General features: G+C 45.2%; 1 protein-coding gene across 1 annotated transcript; it reads right to left on the bottom strand.

The window, feature by feature from the left end:
• Positions 1-1051: 1051 nt before the first annotated feature.
• Positions 1052-13852, bottom strand: kcnk13b (potassium channel, subfamily K, member 13b). Its single transcript, XM_030405784.1, has 3 exons — positions 12677-13852; positions 7253-8040; positions 1052-3910 (listed from the first exon to the last, which is right to left on the bottom strand). Exons 1-3 carry the CDS (start codon positions 13011-13013, stop codon positions 3755-3757), a joined length of 1281 nt encoding a protein of 426 aa, XP_030261644.1. The 5' UTR covers positions 13014-13852; the 3' UTR covers positions 1052-3754.
• Positions 13853-14476: the final 624 nt, after the last annotated feature.

The raw sequence follows: 14476 nt of genomic DNA, 5'->3' as shown, positions 1-14476 counted from the left end.
TCAGAGTATTCCGTCTGAGGTGAGATCGTCTCCATAGCGAAGAGTGGGCACTGTGAGATTTGAGTTATTTTCGCCAGTCCTGTTATTATGCATGAGATATCGGATTTCATTATTAAAGGGATTCATTGTTATTTCATCCTGCTCTACTTTTTAAGAACTGGCTTGCTGAGTCTGTAGCTGACATCTCGGTTTTAGCACTGACGAGAGCGAAGTGTTCACATGCGGGTCAAAGACATACAGACAACAAAGACTTTGATTCACATCTTTAGTATCTCTTGAATTTGGAAGAGCAGAAAGCTGCAGATTGTTGAATGAGCCCTGTCCACACACACGACACATGTCCAGTTTACAGTGATGATGGAAGACAAAAGCAGGTTTTTTGTTTCCAGCCAGTGACTTTGCTAATGTTACCTCGCGAGGTGATTCGAAACGCTGTCTCCGGCTGACTTTTCCCATCAGATGATTTTTTAAAAACAATAACCACGCTGTGCTGAAAGACTGAGGCTGAAAGCTGCACGCATGGCTGGGGCTGCTGTAGAGTAAACTTAGTGTTAACTTACCCTAAATTCTGATAGCATCCTGGACGGCCTTCATAGTGCATGTGGTAGTGCTAGTGATGTGTATCCCAATGCACCCCTTGGCTCTAGCACTTAGGCCTAATCTTGTGGAGTGGTAGAGTGAAGTGCTATTGCAGATTTGTGCATGCCAGTCCCGCATTTAGACAAATATCAATGTTGCAGTAACCCCCCCTTTGATCATATATGATAGACTGGCAGGGAAGGAGCACAGGTTGCTAATGTTAGCATGTAAGGCACCGCTAATGACCAGGTAATGATGCACTGTCATTTTTATTTTTGTCAAATCGCAAAAAGGCTACAAAAGTGCCCTCTTGCGTAGTTTTATGGTAGATAAAACATGATGTAGTTCCCTTTAGATGCCCTTCCAGTGGTTCAAAATGTTGTCAAGTGAACTCTTTTCACTATAAGTACATCACAACTCTCAGCAAACTGGTGCCCGCCTTCATACATGTGGTGCCCATTTTTAATTTTTTCACCCCTGCCCCTCAAACATCCAGAGTCCACCACTGCTCTTACAGTTCTCTTTCCAATACTGATGGGAAAATCAATGCTTGGGGGTCGTTTACATTCAGCATCTCTCTTTTTTATACAATAACATACATTATTCACTCTGCATATGTTTCATCAGAGCCGTGTGCCGCCCGAATCTCACCTCCTTCTTCTCAGTTTGTGCTGTGGACTGAAAATGATTTTGCAGCAGATGCAGAAGACTCACACATAAAACATTTTTTTTTTTTTTTACTACCACTGGGAATCCTCTTAAAAATTCAAGTAGACTCTGTACAAAAATATGACATCATTCTTAACATGTTTTTCTTTCTGCAGTTTTGCTTGCTTTAATCAAGAAAAACGCTGAAGAAGGCAGTCTCTCGCTGCTCTCCTCATCAGGGGAAAAAAAAAAACATACACAATTAAGTTAGATAATCCGAAGCCATGCTGGTGACGTCGGAAGTGGAGCCTGGAGGATTTTTTTTCACCCTGCAATTTACCTCTCAGATGCATTTATAAGGACAATGAAGATGCCTGTGTCATCTTCCTAAATCAAGCATAATATAGTGTCCGCAAGTGGTTCTGCGTCCTGGTGGTATCAAGGTATGTTATGAAGAGTCTCAGTCTGTTTTATTCACTGCACTTACTGTGAATCCAGAGAACTGTGAAAAAAAAAATACTGAAATGATTATAATGAGTCCTGGAGCTTTTTTTCTGCTGAACCTACGTATGCGAAAAAATGTCTGCGTCTGTGTTTGGAGACCCTGCAACCACAAAGTAAACAGCAGAATCACATAATAGGTTTCATCTCAGACTCGAGACAGCAACCATTCAGCTGGAGATATAGGTCTGTTTGGTTTGTAATGAGATTCTTTTGGGTTGTTTTCTTTTTGTCTTCTATTTGCCGTGATTACAAACGAGCACAGTGCCGCCGACGGAAGCTATTGAACGGGGTACAATGCGCCTGTCGCTGAGTCGTGAACGATGTGAAAGAGGGCTAATTGTGAAGTTACGCAATCTGTAATTAAAGATAAACATTCAATTATCCATGGAGCAGGTTTTAGTTTTTATGTAATAATTACTGTTGGACACAATAAAAACAAGGAACATTTTATGAAAGCATCATTTTTTTCCCCCCCATTAATGTCCTTTTACAGTCACAGATACAGCAGAGTGGACGTGGGTAGAGCCATAGTAAAAACTGTCAAGTGCTGTGGATGAGTGGAAGTTGCATTTAGGCGTGAAGTAGCATGTAGTGCATCAAGACTTTAAGGCTTGTGTACAAGGGTGCTAGGCAGGTGTTTTTATCACCATGGAAACTGAAAAACCCCCTCGAAAAAGATTCCTGCACACCGCCGATCCAGATGTGACACTCACAACAAGCTATCATGCATCATTCATGTAGACATGGATCTTGGCAGGGAAAGCTGGCTGAGAGGGTTTGATTCTTAAGCTGTAGCTGCTGAGGGGTCAGGGAAAGGTCGCGTTACGTAGTCACGGCCCGATTTACACCTGGAGCAAATCTGCTTCACGGGTTATCAGATCACAAGTGGACAGCTCTGAGTTTGTCTGTCCACACCTGGCACTCCAACGTGTCTCCACATGCGTCTCGAGTGAACACTTGTGGTCGGCTCTCGCTTACCCGCTCTATATGCAAATAAACATGCACATGGTTTCCCTGTTCAGACCTGGTACCAACATGCATCCTCAGTACAGGTGTGAGAACCCTGTTTTATGTTCATGTATCATGTAACCGTAATTTCCCCAGACTACCTTATGAAATGCGTGATTTTAAGAGTTGTTGCATGAGGAGAAACTTAACAAAGTTTGCGAAACAGCTACGCCACTTTTAAATACTGTACCTGTGCCTTCTGGTAAATTCTGCTTTAAATGCAACACATCAAGTTGTTTCACTCCTTGTTAAAAAGTGTGACTTTTCACATCGTACCAGCCGTGTATCTAAAGTCTAAAGTGCATCTTGCCTGCCAACATTCAGCAGCTGCTGGAGCAAACTGTAGCAGCTAACACAAAGTTTATGACAGAAAACAACATTTTATTGATGGTCAACATGTTAAATTTTACAAAAGACATTCATCAGTATCTAATATAGGCTACTTCTTTGTTGCCTGTGGAGAAATTCCCCAGACTTCCTTAAAAAAATCACTAAATTTACTAAATTGCTGCGTTGGGAGAAACTGTTTAAACTTGTCAAACACTGTCTACAACAGATTCTGAACTATTTGGGCCTTCTTGTTAATTCGGCAAATGTTTCATATAAAATCATCTTTGTACCAGTGATGCACGTGTTAATTTGCAGATAGAGCAAGAAAGTGAGTTCTGATCGCAAGTGGTCACTCGGGACGCATGTCACATTTTAATGCAGAGTATGAACTGGCTGATTGATCGCTGTCCACCTGTGATCGACTCACTCAGGACGGATGTTAACACCAGGTGTGAATTCCTTCCAAATGGAGTCCGAGCATTCGAGATCAATCTGTCCTCAACGTGTCCTGTGTGCATTCACACCTGTGCTCCCCGAGGACGTGTCTTAATGTCAGGTGTAAGCATGGCAGTAACTGAGCCCAGATCTCTTTTCGTCAGGCAGGCAGTCCACAGTGTCACGTTGTCCTTGAACTCGTCCTCTTAGCCTTTTTGTATCCTACATAAAGGATTCATGCTGTTTCCCCTTATCTGTCCACGCTAGTCTCTGCCAGCCGGTTGTTCATGATGCCGAGGGCGCCGACCCCTCCCGAGAATCCGTTCTGCCGCGAGCTGGAGCCGGACTGGCGCGGGTGCCCGATGGCCATCTCCGAAAGCTGCTTCTGCATAATCGCCAGGTTCACCTGCAGGACAGAATATACATAAAAAGGAACAACAGGTGAGGAAATATTTGTTCTCTACGTTTGAAGTCGTACCTTTTAACCAGTCTTGCGAAACAAGCGCGTGTTGGCGTGAGCACATCTGACTGCACAGGTGTGATACGAGGCGAGCAGATGGTGTTTTTTCCTCTCGTCAGGAGCGTCGATTCAAGCGAACAAAGACGACTGAACAAATGTGACTGAAAGAAACCAGACATTTAGTCTCCCACACCCCCCCCCACACACACACACACACACACCAAGCCTTCCCTTTTAAAATTTCTCTTAAGAAAAGGAAAAGACAATTTGTGGAGACATTACACAACCGGTGTGTAATGCTTCATTACTGGAGTTCAGTCAATATTACATCAAACAGAGTGGAGCTGCTTCACACACACTGAAGTGTATTTTAGTCACATTGATCCTGACTATAATGTATCCAGAGGGCTGAGCCTACTTACTTTACAAATCCTCTGACTTTTGCTGTGACACCACTCTGAGATTGACATTCTTTAATTTTTAATGAAATGTCAGACACTTATTGGATGGATTAGCATGAAATTACAGACCCTGGAGTTACTTTTAGCATGGATTTTAATATCTCAGAGTCAGGCATCGGCGCGCAGAACCAGAATATTTTTATATAATATTTATATCGATCAAACCAGAAGTTTGTGGAAAGACAAACCAAGAACTTTTTTAGTGAGTTTTATCTGGTTTATGTTGTTATGGACAGATCAAAGATTCCCCAAAGGTCCTGCTGTGAACAGGGATTTCTGGAGATCTAGGTCACAGGTAATCAGGAGCTATTGGGTGCACCTGTGATCTTCTCCCCCAGCCGGCTGCAATCAGTCAGCTGGGAGGCTTTATTAAAGGGGTTCAGTTCCCCTGCTCAGATGGTCGCGTGTCTCCAGGGAGGAGACACCTTCAGTTGGCGCGCTGCATTTTCTGTTTGGCTGAAAATCTGAGCTGAGTATGTTTGAGACTTCTCTTTCTTTTGGCCCAGTTTCTCTAATTTTGTTTCCCCCCTGATCCGTGACTCCCACCTCACCTTTGGTTTTTGGGAGCAGTGTTTTTTGCTTGTCTATCATTTTGATAGAGGTTGCTTTGACCCTCTTTGTGATTTGTGCAGAGCTTTGTTAGTTTCCCGACATGCGACCCCTGTTCGAATGATTGTACGGTTGTAGAAACATATTTCCTTTCTTGACAGCATGTGAGTTTATTCCATTTACTTTCTAGACAAAACGGCAAACTGGTCACTTTAACATCTCCCAGCAGCTCTACAGTATTGTACCACGAGACAGGAGGGACTGAGGCTAACTGCTTAGCATGAAAACTTCACTAGAAATCTCTGCAACACTATATATATATATACATAAATGTGTTTGGCATAACATAAATGTTGTTTCTTCACACTCTGAGCAGGTCGCTGTGTTACCTGCTGCTGCCTCCTCCCCTCCCTCTCATCTCTCTTCCCGGTACAACATGTACAAAGCCAGTTCTCAGACTCGTTCAGGCGTCTCCGATACCCAGACCGAATTGCCACTTCATTCATTCATAAAATAATAAATCTCTAAACAAATCAGTGGGTTCGGACGTCAAGGGAAAACAGGGAAATAACAGTCAAATTGCTGTCAATTGACTGTAATATGAATTCCTGTTCCAGGCAGTCACGTAGAGCACTCGTGTTACGAGTCCGTTCTGAGGCTGATAAAACAGTCCCATTGTGCTGGTTTTGGTTAGTAATGTAACACAAAAATATTCTAAACAGGGATTTATAAAGTAAACACTGTATTCGGAAGGAATGGACGAGGGAGAGAGACAGAAAGGGAGGGAGGGATCTGAGAATGAAGTTGCACAAGGAGAGTCAGACGAAATGAACTTCAGCTCAGCTTCATCTCAGTCTGGAAGAGCGAACGATTACGTGGTGATGCATGCACCATAAGGATAAATGTGAATGTGAAGGTCTGGTGATTAGACCCTTTGTGATGCCCCTTTTTAAATGCACTTCAGTGGCCGCCAACTCTCTGACGATGCTTGTAATTCTCCCTCTGTCTCCGTGTGGCTGTTGGCACTGGTGGTGGTGGTGAATTGGACTGTCTTTGCAACGACTGCTCATTTGCATAGGAAGAGGACAATTTTGCGCCGAATGAATACGTTCAGATTATACCGAGCACTGAGATGATTTTCACTTGGTCGTGCAGTTCGGGATGAATTTCACTCTCTGTGGTTGCTTTCAGATTCACACAGGTTCTTTTTGTCAGGTTTGGTGGCTGTGAAAGCCGATTCAATCCTTTTTTGGATCTTGCCCATAACTTTGCTGTAGTCAACATGCTAACGGCTCTGAGCAGCCACTTGGGTGATGTCATCATGCTAACATGCTTATGCTTAGCAGGTATAATGTTTACCACAGTCATCTTAGCTTGTTTGCTAATTAGCAATGGGATGGGAATTACTTTAGTTTTGCAGGAAGTCTACTTAAAAGATTTAACAGGTTAATTTATTGTCTCTAGCTGCTGTGAATCACCTTCCTTTAAACCACATGCTGTCAGACCATCGCCACATTCTGTCAAATATACATTTGTGTTGCGCAATGTAGCTATTGTTGGCAAACCTTGGGTTGCGTTCCATTCATATGGATGCAACCTTGACACACGCCACACAGACGAGGAACACTGTTTGCTCCACCAGCGTCCTTCCACACCAATATCACTGCTCAAGAATGGCCAAGAGGAATTCCTGAGCGTTTCTTTGCGGTGTGGTGGTGCACAGTGTCCTGCTGCGAAGGCCGCGGTCATCAAGAAACACAAAGGCAAAGTGAATAACCTCGATCATCTCTCGACAATGCTATGTTCTGCTGGGAAACCACGGGTCCCGGCGTTCAGGTGGATGTTACTCGAGACGCACCACCTGTGCTGGTGCACATCGGATGGCAACAGCAAAGGTGGTGCGTCTCGAGTAACGTCCACCTTTGTGTGTAAATATGTCTCATTTCTGTTGTTATCGCAAACATTGATTGTATTAAAATTTGTTCGGGTTCATGCTGAGTTTCTGCTTCGACAATTGTGCAAGGAAGCTGCAACTGAGCATTCAAAATTCAGTTCAGCGTATGATGACTGAGAGGAGGGTGAACGAGGAGTTAACGACCGCAGTGAACACAACAACAGGGAAGCAAGATTATTGACTCGATGTTCTTTCTGCAGCACATGTGAGCAACATGATCAGATTGCTCATGCAGATAAGTGAATATCTTGCATTTAATAACACATGCGATTACATTAGCCAGATGGAATAGAACACACGCTGCTCCAGCCCCAAATCGCTCACCTTGTTGGCTGCTAGAAAATCCCTCATAGAGATCATCTCTCCGGACATCCTGCGCCCGGTGTCGGTCTCGCTCTCGTTGATGGCGTCCGTCTCGATTGAAGGGTCTCTGCGGGCGCGTAGGTGACCCGGGGCCACCACGTTCCGTCTGGGGTGCCGATGCGGGTGGTGACCTCTCCTGGGGAAACAACAGCGGCAAGGGGCCTCCAGCCTCCTCAGCAGCCAGTTCAGGACCTGCTTGATGACGATGGAGATGACGTTGAAGAGGGAGTAGATGCAGCAGACGCCGGTTAGGATGAAGAAGAAGTTGCCCAGCCGGTATGCGGCCGTGGCGTGGCCCTCGTAGACGACTCGCTGGCTGCTCACCATGTCTCCAAAACCGATGGTGCTGAAGGCCACAAAGCAGAAGTAGAGCGAGTCCAGGTAGCCCCAGCCCTCGGCTGCAGAGTACATGAGCGAGGCACAGCAGGACACCAAGATGGCTGCTGCTCCTAGAATGAGCATGACGCAGTAGACTGAGGGCTTCCAGCCAGCCAGGTCCTCACCTTTCCCTCCCCCACTTCCTCCAGCTCCCCCTGATTTGTTTCCCTCGGAGACTCGCCGGCCATTTTGTGGGAGCACGGCTTTGTTGTAGCGTCGCTCGTGACAAGACTTGAGGACGACGGCGATCACGGTGATGACACGTTCCAGAAAGAGGTTGAAGAAGAGGATGGTGGCGGCGCAGCCGAGCAGACCGTAGAACATCAGGAAGACTTTTCCTCCAATGGTGGCAGGAGTGGTCATCCCAAACCCTGCATACACACAGAGAGATTCTGCAATGAGCAGAAATCTACAAAGTAATACCGACAAGATCAAATGAAGGTGATGCCATGGTGATGAGTTGAGATGGAATAAAAGCATCGCCTTCAATTGTAAAGTGCTTAGTCTTACTCCACAGGCGCACACTTACAGATAAATTAGAGCTTTAAGTAAGTGAGTGGCTATTTGCAGAGCGAGTGCAGTCATTGCCTCGAGCTGACGTACCTTTTAAACCAAACTAACATCCTCTCGGTCATAAACAAAGATGGCTAATTACTGATCTGGTCCCAATTCACTGGGTTGCCATTGGTGACGCGCTCTCCCTCCTCTGTGTGTCTTCGCCACTCACTCACTTTAAGAGCTGAGGTGTTTTCAGTCCGAGCACATCACCGCAATCAGTCCCAAAGTGTCGGCTCGTCTAACGTTTCACAGCATTTCCATCAGTTATTTAGCAACTGAAAGACTCACTGGAGGCACTTCACGGCTCATTTTGAAGATTTTTCTCTCACTTTCAAAAAACCGTTCAGATCCATTTAACTGTTTTTCTACCCTTAGGGGGGAACAGAGGCGACGTTTGTGTGCGACTTCTCCTTTGTCTCTCATGAAGTGGCAGATGAACAAAATGGGAGTCAAAGCGAGAGGTCTTCTATCGACCGCACCGATCTCAGTGATTCATCCCCCTTTTTCATCCCTCATTTAACACTGAAAGCCCAATGAGGCGCCGTCTCTCCGTCTGTTGTCCCTTTCCAGTTTATTACATTCAAAACACTGCTGGACCGCTGAACATCTATTGCAGTTTAGTGGCGATTACACATCTACACGCACTGCGTTTTGTGGCGCGATAAACTGATTGCATACAGACACGGCAGCTTTACATTCTTAGATCATGAGAGCTCTTCTCACCAGAGGAAGAAAAAATCAATGTTCCTGTATGTCATGTCAGGAAAAACATACTCCGCAGCACGACTAATTGCTCACAGTGCCTGAGGTAGACTTCTCATGGAGGATTTGATTGCCTCCATATTCAAATTGGTTCTCGATCTGCTAATTGGGTTGGAGTTGTCTTCCAAGCACGACGATTAAGCCAAATGGGTGCGTTTTTATAGCTGCGTTTGCCTTTCCCGATTGTTTCATAAGCTGTCTTGAATGAGTGTGACGCTGGTGACTCATTTTCCCAGTTTTAATATGTCAGACTGACACTGAAAGCTGAGGGGTGCTGAGTTGTGACCTTTGTCTCGTCAAACACACTTATTTGCTTTCTTGCTTTAGAGGTTTATGAGAATAAGACTACAAACGGACGAACAGCTAGGTGGGCTCCTTCCGAAGGTGATTACATCCTCTTCCACTAACTTAAAATAGGTTAACGCATGTTTTGCATCATTTGGCCGGTCGTCCACGTGGATCCTGTAAACGCACTTTTTTTAAAACCTGGTCTCAGGGTGGAAAAATCAGAAAAACGGCACCCTTGCGTTCTCGTGTGGACAATGAATCTGCATACTTTGCGTATCGATGACGCCATCGCCCCACCCCTCGACCTCTAGCCTTCGACCTCTTAACCCTGCAAGGTCTCAACAACAACAACAACAATGGCGGACTACATGCTTGTGTTCGTGCTGCAGAAGATATGGAGCCTATCAGGGTTACTAGGGCAAAATATGATGCTCCTCGGTCACTACGCTGAGCTAAGAAGGATTGTGGACAACCGACTAGCCATTTTCATCTTCTTCTTGTTGTGTTCGGTTTTTCTTCTGTTCTTCTCAGTCTTTGGTGAATTTCAAGCGCCACCTATAGGCCTGGAATATGAACTACAGTGCGTTGAGTCGTTTACAATGGACGCAAATATTCTTGAAATGATGCCGAGGAAGACGGAGGAAAAAAGATCGTTTTGGTACGCTGCAGCTCACCAACTGACAGCTCATAGTCCATCACACCAGGCGTGTCATGTTTCACACTTTGTTCTCTGTAAAGGTTAAACAAACAAACTGGAGGTACTGTGAGGCTGCCAGGCTCGCTATTGCACCCTGTTTTCAAGTATTTGTGGTAAGCTAAGCTAGGCTAACAGGCTGCTGTCAGTGGCCTTACAGTGGAAAAGCAATATTTACAGCCATTTCTTGAACGTATCTCAACTTTGTTTCTGAGAGAACATTCATTATGTAAATTCTGCGGTTGATTGGACACTGTTGCTGTGGAGAAGATGTCGCTCAGAGGCACAAAACGCATCGCCATGAGTGCAAAACGTATCCAGAATCCAAAAGTAAATAGATTTTTTTGCCATTCACTCAAGTATCTGCTTTATGAGCGTCTGTTCTAACGAGATTATCCCTCCTCTCCTCGTCCACGTATTGATCCAAACTCCGACCAACACACTGTACTCCCTTTGAAGATGCAAAATGATGAAGTGCATGTAGCTGGATAGCTGGAGGGCTTTCCCTCTGAGCAAATTACTGTCCGATATAATGAAAAGTGCCGAGATGTTTGACATTAAATTAAATATCAATCGTCTCTTTGATTGTTCACTTGGCACAACTGGATTCAGAGTAAAACAGTAGGATCGTGCAGCGTACATGATCTCTGCAGGAGGTCACAGCGATGATCACATCAAACGGATGATTCTGTCATCGGTGAGATCAGAGACAGAATGCAGTCTCTGAAAATATTAATCAGCGGGTTATGTTACTTACACGGCTGCACCTACGACTGAGAAACACAGTCAGTGATTGTGGAGCTGCTGTATGTTACACAGATCTGGAGCTGATGTAACACTGATCAATGATGCTTTCTCACATCGAAGGTTACATGAGCGCTATTTGATGAGACGTGTGATGAAGTCTTCAACACTCCGCCTCGAGGGAAAATGCAGCAGAACGGCTGCTGGGAGAGCCGAGGAATACAACATCTTTTGAAAATAAGCATCTTGAAAACTGTCAGCGGCTTTCAGGATTCACAGGATGATTCCTCGACTCGTCCCTCTTTTCGGGGAACTTGAAAAAACATGCCTCCAAACACGAGGACTGACTGTACCTCATTAAAACGTGTTCGTTTAATGACTTCAGACACTCTGGCCCTTCATCACTGTAACTCCCATTAAAACACTAATGGCCTAAGGGCCAGTCGTTTTAATCAGAGGGTCTGTCAAACTGTCAGTCATCATGAAGCCACTCACTTCAATCAGAGATGTTGAAACGGCACAACGCATCGGGCGCTGAGAAGAAAACAACAGTGAGAAAAACCAGAGCGTGCAGGTGTGAATCAGTGTTATTCACAACAGCAGATCAATAGATCTATGGCCACTACGTACAACAGTGCTGCTGGTTTAGAGGGATCGTTCTGTTTCTCCACTCTGGCTTCAAAACAAACACAGAAGCCTGCGGTGCTCTCAGACAGCCACAGCTGAAATGGGGAACCTGATGCCAAGGATAAATGTTGCTCTGATGTCTTTTCTCAGTCGAGTTCTGGCGAATTCGAGGAATCCATTCTCGAGGCACCGAGTCGAGGCAGAGACACGTCGCACAGCCGGACTTACAGACGGTTCCTGCGACATAATCTCGACGCGTCAGACAGACAGAGGCGTGAGAACGAGCGTTAAGTGATGCGCGATATGGATTTCCGATAATTACCCGCTTCTTATGTCATCGTTTTAGCTAACTTCCTGTCCGTTGTGCGGTTAGCAGTCCCCTCCCTCCAATCTACATCACCGCATGACCGAGCAGGTATGAGTTCTCGCTCCTGATTGGTTAAAAGAGGGCAGGGATACCAGAATATGTTTTTCCTCTTTTACTGCATGAGCAGGAGCAGGAGAGCAACGGGTTACTGACCATATACTGAAATATAGAGCTATTTAACACCTACTTTAATAATAAAATGTCACTTACAGCAGCTTTAAGATCACCAATAATTTCACATTTTTGTATTTTAAACAGTTCCTCGCCTGCAGCTGATGCACATCTGAGGGTGATGATATATATTCCATAGCTCTAATAAGATTTCTTGTGTTAAAACTCTTCCCCTCCACATTATTTATCGATCATTCATAGGCCGGATATATTCCGTGGAATCCCACAAGCATTAATTATTGCTTGATTTAATTCAAGGAGTGTGTGTATGCTAGCTCCCTGCACGGTTTAGCAACGGATCAACATTAATGCTGTCAGGAATGTTCATGTTGGGGAGCAGATTGTCATCTGGGTTGATGAAAACTGCAGCTTGATATCAGCGTACAACAGCTCGATTTAATGATTAATCTATGAGAGGAATTTATCGCCAACTACTTTGATGAATTATGAATTGTGTCAAGCATTTTTCAAGCAAAAGTGGCAAAACATCTGCTGGGTGGAGCTCCTGAAATGTGAGAACTTGTCACCTTGTTTCTGACATTAACAACAGTAAATGAAGAGTGTTTGAACTTTGGACTTTGGCAGTTCCAAGGCACATTTTTTCCCACAATTCTTTGACATTTTATGGACTGAACGGACGAACTGATCAGCAGAATAACAAAAAGAGACTTCACAAAAGATGGAAGTTACATTATAGAGAAATTAAAGCACAGATATGTTGTGAGAACTGAAGTATGTGTTTTCAGATGAAGCTGATGGAGCTAACTGAGAGAATGCGCCTGTTTCTCCACCTCACCGATGGTCGACACCACAGTTCCCACGAAGTAAAACGCGCCGGTGAAGTCCCACCGCGGTCTGATCGTGTCCACACGGATGCCCGCCACGTTCGCCTCCTCGTAGTTCCTGAGGAAGTTGTTCAGGTCCTTCTTGCTCAGGTTGTACTTTTGGCTGAAATGCTCGAACCTCTGCGTCCAGCGCTCCTTCGCCTCGCGTTCCTTCGGCTGCTCCAGCGCGGAGAAGACGGCGGCCCCGCAGAGGAGGTAGATGACGATGAACAGCGCCAGCAGCAGGAACCTCGCGTTGTCCTCGTTTATCGGACCGGAGCCGCAGCAGCAGCCGCTCCGACATGCCATTATGTTGCTGTTGTCACCGCGGGGAGGCTGCACTGACGGACCTGTGGCATGGTGCTCTCGAATAAAACGCACAGTCCTCGGAAGAAATCATTGGCTTTTTTTTTTCTACGACAGAAAAGTCCTGCGCAGCAGAGTTTGTTTGTTGTTGTTCAAGCAGGTTGATAATAATCGACTTGTCCAAAGCGGTGGCATTTTTCCTCATGAGCTTCTACGTGCAGTCCAAGTCCAAAACCCTACATCCAGGCGCGTCCTCTTACGGCTCCTCTGTTCATCTCCACCGGGCTGCACTCTTCAGTCTGCGCTGACAAGATGCTCAGAGAGGCGAACAGCAACCTGTGGATGCAGAGAGTCGTGCTGCCGCCGCTGCTGCTGCTGCTGCTGCGCTCTCTCCGCTCCTGCCTCTCCAAACAAGTCTCCACCCCCGAGCGCGCGTTTTTACGCACCGCCGGCGCACGGATCCACTCGCAGCCTCTGTCCATTCATCGGTCTGCTTTTGTCAGATCTGATGAATTCAGCTGCTTATCTCCACCTCAGAGCTGAATCTCATAATGAGTCTCAGGACAGACCTGGAAATGTTCGACCTGATCCCAGACCGTGGAGGTTTGATTCGGACAATATAGAGCGCGTTTGCATAGCGAGATCAATATCACTTGACCTTTTTGCAGATTCGGATGAGGGATTCAGGCATCCGGCTCGCGCTTACCGCGGGGACGATGTGAGCAAATGTCACGATGGAGGATGATGGTCCGAGATAAATTATTCAGGATCACAGAGACAACAAAGAGCTATTTCTGTCAGACATGATGATGATGATGATGATGATGATGCGTCCACAGCCTTCTCAGAGCAGCCGCTTATCTACTGTAGGTCACACTTTACCACCAATCATGTATGTTCAGCACCACAGTAAGACATGAGCGTTAAAGGAGCAGTATGTAGGATTTTAGCTGAAAACATAAAAACATTAATGAGAATACTCATAAGAATGTGCCACCTGTTTTCATACTCTGAGCATACAGAGGGCAGCACATCACCTGCTAACTGCTGCTGTGAGCTGTAGTCTATACATCATGTATGAAAAGCGCCATATAAATAAAGGTTGATTTGATTTGATTTGATGACTGTAGCTGCTGTTAGCCTGTTAGCTCAGTTAGCCGCGCAGCTAGCCAGACTCACGGAAGCTTCGGACTGCTGAGAGTACGAGGTTTTCAGGCACCGTGCTAGCAGGTTAGCATGCTAACGTCAGTTTACACGACACCAAAACTGTTATTTATTCACACTGCGTTGATTATTTTACTTACTAAGTTTCTTACATATTGCAGCTTTTTAATTTACGTAATTAACTCTTTATTTGGTAACAGCAACATGCTTACTCTGCACCAACTTATGATAAAAGTGTAATATGTAAAAAGTTGTTAATATTACATGTATAGAAGCATTTAAAGGGAGTTATAATAGAGAAC

This window comes from Sparus aurata, chromosome 22 (genome assembly GCF_900880675.1).
Source record: "Sparus aurata chromosome 22, fSpaAur1.1, whole genome shotgun sequence".
NCBI lineage: Eukaryota > Metazoa > Chordata > Actinopteri > Spariformes > Sparidae > Sparus > Sparus aurata.
Note: the sequence above shows the minus strand (reverse complement) of the source record. Positions and strands in the feature narration are given on the sequence as shown.

What these genes read in the sequence shown, in the direction of transcription:
- kcnk13b (XM_030405784.1), bottom strand. Translation starts at nt 13,013, where the DNA reads ATGGCATGTCGGAGCGGCTGCTGCTGCGGCTCCGGTCCGATAAACGAG. An exon ending in AACTGTGGTGTCGACCATCG is followed by an intron (nt 8,041 to 12,676) that starts GTGAGGTGGAGA and finishes GTGTGTATGCAG; the next exon opens with GGTTTGGGATGACCACTCCT. An exon ending in ATTTTCTAGCAGCCAACAAG is followed by an intron (nt 3,911 to 7,252) that starts GTGAGCGATTTG and finishes TCTGTCCTGCAG; the next exon opens with GTGAACCTGGCGATTATGCA.